At 38.2% G+C, this 9,536-nt stretch overlaps 1 protein-coding gene across 7 annotated transcripts in view; it reads right to left on the reverse strand.

The window, feature by feature from the left end:
• The window catches only part of BTRC (beta-transducin repeat containing E3 ubiquitin protein ligase), a 191,334-nt gene that overhangs the window by 24,071 nt on the left and 157,727 nt on the right, over positions 1-9,536 (reverse strand). For all 7 annotated transcript variants that reach the window (XM_017531204.2, XM_017531201.2, XM_017531202.2 and 4 more), the window contains 2 exons: positions 6,242-6,428; positions 317-413 (listed from right to left, as the gene is read on the reverse strand). In XM_017531204.2, coding sequence (XP_017386693.1) covers positions 317-413; positions 6,242-6,428 — 284 coding nt within the window. The remainder of the gene's footprint in view (positions 1-316; positions 414-6,241; positions 6,429-9,536) is intronic.

A 9,536-nucleotide genomic window follows, 5' to 3' on the forward strand; every position in this document is an offset into this window, starting at 1 on the left:
TCAAGCCATCTTCCCACCTCAGCCTCCTGAGTAGCTGAGGTTACAGATGTGTGCCACCATGCCTGGCTAGTTTTTGTATTTTTAGTAGAGATGGCGTCTCATCACGTTAGTCTGGCTGGTCTCGAACTCCTGACTTTAGGTGATCCACCTGCCTTGGCCTCCCAAAGTGCTGGGATTACAGGTGTGAGCCACCACGCCAGCCTAGAGATTGATTTTCAACTCATGTCAATAAACCTTAATGGGCTTGGTGTAACCATACTGCGACTGAAGAAAGCTGTACCATTTGGAAAATACCCCAAAATACATAGATTCTTACCTCAATGTCTTGTATAATTTTAGGATAAAGTGCTCTATAAAAAGAGTTGGGAGGAGCATTTCCATCAGGAGGTTTGTTTTTGAATAAATACTGTCCCCTAAAAAAACACAAATATTTCCCAATGAAAACCATGACATTAAATATTTATCTATTTATTTATTTTTTGAGACAGAGTCTTGCTCTGTTGCCCAGGCTGCAGTGCAGCAGTGTGATGTTGACTCACTGCAACCTCCGCCTCCAGGGTTCAAGCAATTCTCCTGCCTCAGCCTCCTGGTAGCTGCGATTACAGGCATTTACTACCACGCCCAGCTAATTTTTGTATTTCAGTAGAAACGGGGTTTCACAATGCTAGTCAGGCTGGTCTCAAACTCCAGGCCTCAAATGATCTGCCCACATGGCCTCCCAAAGTGCTGGGATTACAGGCATGAGCTACCGTGCCCAGCCAACATATGTGTAAGGAGCTTCATATATTTTCAAAGTGTTTTCACAGTTACCATTCTATATACTCTCCAAAGCTGCCTGGGGAGGTACAAAAGTAATCTTGATTTCAGCCTTCTGGTCTCTAAGGAATCTGCCTAACATTGATTTGCTTTTGGGTAAAACATTATTTCCAGTGTAGAACATTGGAGTACCAAACTTTTAGAATATTATGAGTAGACAAATGGAATATGTATAATCAGGATTCATCTACTGGTCTATTAAGACTACTGTATAGATTCGCTGGCCTCATCTTTTGGAAATTTTGTTAGTAATGGTAACTATAACCTTTGCAATAGCACATACCCCATAGTCTTTTTTTTTTTTTTTTTAACTATGTTGGTGGACCCCTGCATTGTAGACAACAGCAATGCCTGTGATGGAGATCACTTTTTCTAGGTCTTTATTTGTGTGGGGTAAGATGTGGTGGCTGCTCAGTCACCCAGGCTGCTGCTGATCTGTGCAACTATTCTTTGAAATGGGCAATTCAGTTCATTTCAACAGACAATAAAAGGATCACAGGTGTGTCCAGCGGCAGCTAGGGAAGAAGATAAATAGAAATGCCTAAGAGCACTGTGCTATCAAGTCTAAGGCATGAAACTGACTTTCACAGGTGTGTTCCTGGCTATGCACACACATACATGTACTTAACTGCCTTCCCTGATTCCAGTGAGCAGCATTTGTTAGTATCTCCTTCCTTATGACAGCACATCTCTGGAATACTCATATCCCAAGCTAGATCTTTGCTACAAAAAAAAAACCCCAGTAAATGGCAATCACTTCCTGCTGCGTAAAAAATTTAATTCCTCATCCTGAAGTTAAGAACCCACCAAACACGGTGTGGAAGCTAGTAAACCCCACTATGGGTGTACTAACTGCTGTTCTCACTGGCACTGTGCCTTGCAAAGTGGAAATAGGCAGAAATGCCTCTGAGTGTACTCCTGGCACCAGAGAAATCACGTTTTCTCAGGGCCAGTCATCCACTCCTCCCTCTATAGCTCCATTACAATGTAATTAATTGTTTGGTGTCTCCAGGAGTGCTTCTCCTCTGCCCTCTCCCTATTATACGCCTTGAAAATTAGTTGAGAAAATTTCCTATCAGGAAGGTAGCTGGATCTAACTTCTATGCTAATACAGAAAAGAAAATCTGTAATAGAGAAGAGAAAATACTACTAATAAAAAGGGGGATTAATGAAACATGATACACCAGCATAAACCAAAGGTCAAACAAGATGTATTATGAAAGAATTCTGGATTAATGGTACATTACTCTGTACAATATTATTCTATAAACACTTTGAAGGCAAATAATAGATTTTGAATGTGAAGATTTTAAGTCTGACTCCGGAGTCCACATTCTTAACTACTTTAATGTATCTCAATACCCACCATTACTGAGATTCCTGTCTTCTTTTAATCTCTAGCACTCCAAGAGTTTCTTCCTATCCAATGATACTATCTCTATATTCTAAGGAAAGAGAACCCATGTAAGCTTCTGATTTTGTTTTCCACCTCACTGCATTTATCATGTCTTGGTAAGGTATCTGAATTTCTTCAAATCAAAGTGCTACAGAAAGGGATGGCTAGGTATTGAAAACTGGCTTCTGTCTTTATGTTTTAAGTCAAAACCTTTTATGATGGAAGATCTTTGACAACAGGGACTACTACTATGTGAAATGCCTTGTACCTATGAGAATGTAAGCACATGATAAATATTAAATATTAAATTCAGAATGTTATCATAAAATGTGATCTGCTGATTAAAGAAATGGACTTTTCCCAAGTGGTCTTTTATTGTACTTTTAAGAGTTACCATTACTGAGCAGAGATCATATTCAGTGTTATCGAAGAGAGAAAACTACAGAGTTCATGTCCCAGGGGAAGACTGTCAAATCCATCTAGACAAAATACAACATCAAAGACCAAATGAAAATTTAGAGATACAAAGCTTTATTAGAAAGCTGTATTTACTTACTATTTTGGGTTAGTAGAAATGGAAGAACCTTTCTTTTTTTTCTTTTATTTATTTTTTTTAGAGACAGGGGCCTCACTATGTTGCCCAGGCTGGAGCAGTGGCTATTCACAGGTGCGATCCCACTACTGATCAGCATGGAAGTTTTGACCTGCTCTGTTTCTGACCTGGGCCGGTTCACCCCTCCTTATGTGACCTGGTGGCCCCCTTGCCCCCGAGAGGTCACCATATTGATGCTGAACTTATTACAGACACCTGATGGGCATAGCGCACTACAGTCCAGAACTCCTAGGCTCAAGCGGGGCATTGGGACTCCTCATGCCTGTAGTCCCACCTCAGCCTCCCGAGTAGCTGGGACTACAGGCACGTGCCACTGAGCCCGGTGGAAGAATCTTTAAAAGCTAGCATATGGCGAAAGGGATAACATGGAAAGATTTTTTTGACGTATCAGGCTTGGTAAAACCACTCGAAAGAAGAAAATGAGAAACTGATGGAGTAAATTTTTTTTTTTTTTTTTTTTTTGGGAGTCTTGCTTTGTCACAAGGCTGGAATGCAGTGGCGCAATCTTGGCTCACCGCAACCTCCAACTCCGTGTTCAAATGATTCTCCTGCTTCAGCCTCCTAAGTAGCTGGGATTACAGGCACACACCACCATGCCCAGCTAATGTTTGCATTTTTAGTAGAGACAGGGTTTCACCATGTTGGCCAGGATGGTCTTGATCTCCTGACCTCATGATCCACCCACCTCAACCTTCCAAAGCTCTGGGATTACAAGTGTGAGCCACTGTGCCCAGCCGGAGTCAATTTTTTTTTTTTTTAAAGGGAGGACAACCGACACAGGAATAAAGGCAACATGTAAAAATAGAAGCAGCAAGAAAGTCGAAGGAATACTGGAGTAGGTCAACATGGGGTGGATTATTTGCAATTTCATGGGTAATATCATGGGATTAAGAGGATACACGTGCCCAAAGACAAGGGGATATAGTCAGAACTCTGAAAAATACTCAAAGAGCAGGAATGGGTTTCTGTGGATGAAGAGATAGTGGGAAAATGTGTTACTTAGTGCTGGATCCTATATTCTTCACCTACCCTTTAAAATGGCTCAAAAGTCATCTTCTCAATGATCATTTTTAATTTGTAACTAACATAGCAGATCTTACCATTTAGTGCCAATCCCAAGCAAAACTGTGGAGCCTACTTTTACCTTTGGCATTTTCACATCCATCTGTCAAGAAAATGCCCACTTACTTCTTGATCTCTCTGCTTTCAAAAAAGGACGTAGTAAACTCCCAATGTCTGATGAAGGCTTACTGTCATTTACAGTCCAAATGAGAACACAATGTATTTTAACAGGGAACAGAACCTTTATAGCTCTCCTTAGTTGAAATTTCAGGAGTTATTTGGAAAAGATTCTTTTTTTTTCCTGAGGATAGAAAAATCTTCTCAGCTGCCCTAAAATTTTCCCATGTAAACAATTATCTACTGTATTCCCAAGGCTGGTCCCAGCACTCTTAGCAAAATGATGGACCCTGAATGCCATATAACTCTATTTTTATTAGCTTTGTTGTACTATTATAGAGTTTATTTTTAACGTATGAAGTAGGTTAGGAAAGGTAAGATTTCTATTTTTTCTATGTAGTGAAATAAGTGAGAATTTAGAAAGTCGTAATATTCTTGTGTGTGTGTGTGTGTGTTTGTGTGTGTGTTTGTTTGTGTGTGTGTATGTGAGAGAGAGAGAGAGAGAGACAGACAGACAGACAGACAGAGGGTCTTGCTCTGTTGCCTAGGCTGGAGTACAGTGGCATGATGATAGCTCACTGCAGCCTCAACTTCCCAGGCTCAAGCCATCTTCCCACCTCAGCCTCCTGAGTAGTGGGATTGTAGGCACCCACCATCAGGCCCAGCTAATTTTTTGATTTTTCTTTTTTTTGTAGACATGAGGTCTCACTATGTTGCCTAGACTGGTCTCAAACTCCTAGGGTCAAGCGATCCTCTTGCCTTGGCCTCCAAAAGTGTTGGGATTACAGGAGTGAGCCACCTGGCCAACAATATTCTTTTACTATGTAATTGTTACATAGCCTAAAATTTGTCTAGTTTTTTGTTCCCTTAAATCAATTTGAGAGAAAAATTTAAAGTCTTCCTAACAGCCAGAATGATAAAAATCTCTGAAGTATTTGGTATATATTTATAGGTCATTGTATTTATTATGTGTTAATAAGTTTCAAAGATAGAAAAAAAAAAAGAGCCAACTATATTTTCATGAAAATTCTAAGGAAAGCTGATTCACGAAAATTAATCTTTTAAAAGTGTTCTCTATACTTGTTTTCCTCTTTATGAGGCAAGATAAACAACTGATAAAATTAATGTGGAAGGACACTATGAAGCACACACATGCCTATTATTTTTTCTGTCAACTAAAATATTTAATATGTCACCTTTATGAGCGATTACTCTGAGAGAAAATTATTTAAAGAAAGACATCTTCCAGAAGTTCTAATGAAATGGTGCTATTAAGAGAATAACCAAAAATTGGTGAAGTCTCTTAGACTGCTAACTATATGATGCTTCAGGGAATTCTAAATTAAACCAGAAAATCTTGAAAAACAGAAGTCTTAAGAAGAAACAATGATTTATACTGCATTTCATTTTTACTTTTTCTGATAGCTAAAGTTCTTATTCTACTTGGGCATAAAAATAATTTTTGATTACAAGGGTGACAAAACACCAGAGGCATAAGATAAAGGCAAGAAATTTTCTGAAAGAAAAGAAAATCATTGGTCCTAGATTATTTTAGGGGAAAGCTAGACTGGATGGTTTCTATGTGATTCAAAGTCATCTACTTGCCTCATAAATTGCCCATCAGCCCTTTTGCAGGATATCAACTTCTTTCTTTCTTTCTTTTTGAGACAAAGACATGCTCTGTAGCCCAGGCTGGAGTGTAATGGCTAGATCTCTGCTCATTGCAACATCCACTTCCCGGGTTCATGCGATTCTCCTGACTCAGCCTCCAGAGTAGATGGGATTACAGGTGCGTACCACCACAACTGGCTAACTTTTGTATTTTTAGTAGAGACGGGGTTTTGCCATGCTGGCCAGACTGGTCTCAAACTCCTGGCCTCAAGTGATTTGCCCACCTGGGCCTCCCAAAGTGCTGGGATTACAGGCATGAACCACTGCGCCCAGCCACAGGATACCAACTTCTGTACAGAGAATGCTTTAAACAGGAGGCCTGGTCAGCTTTCCATTATTTTTTGCAAAGCAGTATTAATACAATATCATGTCATTTTTTGAGTGATAGGTAAGAAGAAAAACTGCTGAGTACACGAACAATTGTTCTTTGTTACATTTCAAGCTACAAATCAGCAAAATCACCATATTAAATGAGAAATGGTCTCACTGGCTCCCAAAAAATCTTTCAGTGACTGTGAATGGCCAGGTCCGGAGGCCCTGTAATAGTAAGAAAGTTAAAGACTCACCACCCTCTTCGTTCTGCCAGGCCTCTCCACAAAGAATCTGTCCTGACCATTCTCTCGATGAGCTTCTTCCATAACATGCCATCAGAGGTCACTCGGTACCATTCCTTGCACACAAGTTCAGCAGCACATAGCGATTTGGCATCCAGGTATGACAGAATGTTCTCAGCAATATGATCCAAACCCCGGGCTTTCAGTAGGGGGAAGAGGCAAAGAAGAAGAACACAGAGGGTGGTGAATGATTTTTTACAAAAGGTCCTTTAAAACAGAACAGCATTTGTTCTGCTATGAAGGCACATCATTGTCCCTAGCGTGGTCCAGTTTCTTTTTCAAACAGAGGCTTGGGTAAAATGAGTGTCAATAATTTTTCCATAAGGTTATAGAAATGAACGGTATTTTCCATCTTCCTTTAGATAAGGAAGTTAAAGCTAACAACCAGCAAACCCCCCCAAGACATTAAAAATAAAAAGGATTCCAGAAAACAATTCACATCTATCTATATGGATTTCAGCACTAGGGGATGTTCTATGGATGGCATCTCAAACTCTATGATTCAGACCCCCCCAAATCTCTATATTAGGTCCATTTCTCATTCTGTTTCTATTACTGCTGCCGTTCTAAAGCTGTTCGGTAGAAGAAATATCCTTTAAATGTACTGGGGGAGAGACACTAAGTCAGAATGTGCTGGGTTATAGAATTTTGGGCATGCAGAATGGAGAGAAGAAGGAAACAGAATGGTATGGAAATATCCCAAGAGAAAGACAGAAAGGTATGTTTAAGTTCAAGAATGAGTTTAATTTTAGATGTTAAAAAAACTATATTTGAGGGTAGCTGCTGCTATAAAATCTAAATGACAGCTGAGCTGCGCAAAAAATGAAAAAAATTCCAGACCAAAAGATAACTTGGTTATCATTTAAGAGAATACTTGTAGGATGTGCAGAGGAAAACAGTGGAGAATAGATCTTGGGGGGTGTAAACCAGGTGGGCTTCCCAATTAAAGTTCTTTACTACCCAAATCTGTACCTAGGTCTTAGAAGAAAAGATCCTATAAAATAAGATGATCTCACTAAAAAAACTTCTTTTGCCTGCTGTTCTAAATTTACAACTGAGACAAAAACATTCAAAGTCATTTCTGTTTACAACATACATATCAGAGGTTTTCTACAGACTTAAATAGTTCAGAAGGATTCCTTCATACTCTCACTCCCGTAGGCACAAACTTAATAGGAAAGAGAACATTGCATTTCATTTTGTGCCTTTCCCCTGAATCATACAGAGGCACACTTGGACGCCATTAGCAATAAGCCAAATGTGCTTAAGTATCATTTTAATTATAAAGATTGTATGGATATCAGTGACACTTTTCAGCAGACGTGAGAAAGAAAGTATTAAATGGATCTTGTTTGGCTGGCATCACATGTTGGTATTTAAGCATAAGCAGATGGAGACATGTATTACCCAATTCTTATTAAAGGAACATGAACAAAAGCCAATTAAAGATATAATAATTAGTTTGTCATGTAAAATACAGTAATGGCACAATTCCTGGATCTTTATATTAAAACTTTATACACCATCAGAAATTTCCAAAATGCAGTCCTGTGTTTTTAATGGCTGCCATCAAATTGCTCCTGATCATTCACCATGTACCTATAATAAGTCTTCAGAAGAAATTTCACCTAACACTCCAAACAAACCCATTACATTAATGGACTACAGGCACTTTTTGAAGTAGTTTGGTTTACTAAACATAGCCAGATGGTATAGGTTTATAAGTTTGAATGGCCATAAAGCATTAGATTGATGATTTAATACCTCGTAGAGTGGTCAGCGGATACACACCAGGGATCAATATTAGGTAAAGAATACACAGGTCTAATCAACTCCTGTTCAATTCTTAGCGGTATAAGCTTGAGATAGTAACATGTCTCAGTGATTGGGGAGAACAAAGTAATGAGGTACACACAGATTGTTTGTACAAAGAAAACGGTTTGCCTACGGCTAAAACAAAATCCAATGAGTAAAGGGGGTAAAAATCTATTCTATTTAACAAAAGATATAGGTAAAATTCAGTTTTTACAGTGTTTATTTCTGATACAAATAGGTATTTCCTTTGTTTAAACTAACTTAAATTCCTAGTTCAGAAAAACAAAAACTTGAAAAAGCTATAATTAGCAAATATTTAAAAAGTACTATTAATACTTGGGAGGCTACAAGCTGGTGTATTTTTATTAGGGGATAGTTTGGCACCATGTATTAAAAGCCTTAAAAATGTTCAAACTCTTTAATATATAGTGATTCCATGTCTGTATTTTTTCCCTAGGATTCCCACAAGATTAATGCATAAACATTCATCATCACATGGTTTATAATAGGAAAAAATTTTGAAACTACCTAAATGTTCAATAAAGGAGTTAAAGAATATGTGCTTCAACCATTGTAAAGAATACTATGCAATTGAAAAGTATGTTAAAAGAACACACATTTAGAAAAATACATTAAGAGAATATATTAAGAAAAAATGGTCACAAAACATTTATGATCAAAGCTTTAAGGAAAATACACATACCTACACAAAACGGAAAGGCTGCCTGCCAAAACAGTAATAATTCGGCATATTAGTAGTTCTTTCTGAATGGTGGGATTCTAGAAATTTTAAAAAATACTTTCTAAATTTCCTATAACTTCTGTAATTGGAAAACAACAACCAATACCCCTAACCAAATAAGATATGATATTTAAGTTTCATTCATGTTGGTATGATTTTTCTCTCTTAAAATAAACTTTGAATACACAAGAATCTTCTATTTTCCTGAGCTAGCATTCCCCCCAAATACTGACAACGTGGCAGTGCCCTAGTCTTCCCTGCAAGCATTTAGAAAAACCACAGTATCCTCCAAAAAAATTATTTTACATATCGTTTTATATTTATTTAACAGCATAACAAGGCTTATAAGATATCCTGCTTTCTAAAAACTTCAACTAAAAATGTTTCTTACTCATCTGTAGAATTTAAATATTCTGTTGATATATTCTCATAGACATAAAAATCCAAGTACACAAGTGAACATACCTTGAAACTAAGACATATTATTATAAAAGACACATCTTACACCAGGTAATACCTCAGAAAAGACTTTACTTGGACCTATGTATGGGTAAAAATAAATTGATAGGCCGGGCGCGGTGGCTCATGCATGTAGTCCCAGCACTTTGGGAGGCCGAGGCGGGTGGATCACGAGGTCAAGAGATCGAGACCATCCTGGTCAACATGGTGAAACCCTGTCTCTACTAAAAA

Source organism: Cebus imitator, unplaced genomic scaffold, assembly GCF_001604975.1.
Source record: "Cebus imitator isolate Cc_AM_T3 unplaced genomic scaffold, Cebus_imitator-1.0 Scaffold71, whole genome shotgun sequence".
Taxonomy (NCBI): Eukaryota; Metazoa; Chordata; class Mammalia; order Primates; family Cebidae; genus Cebus; species Cebus imitator.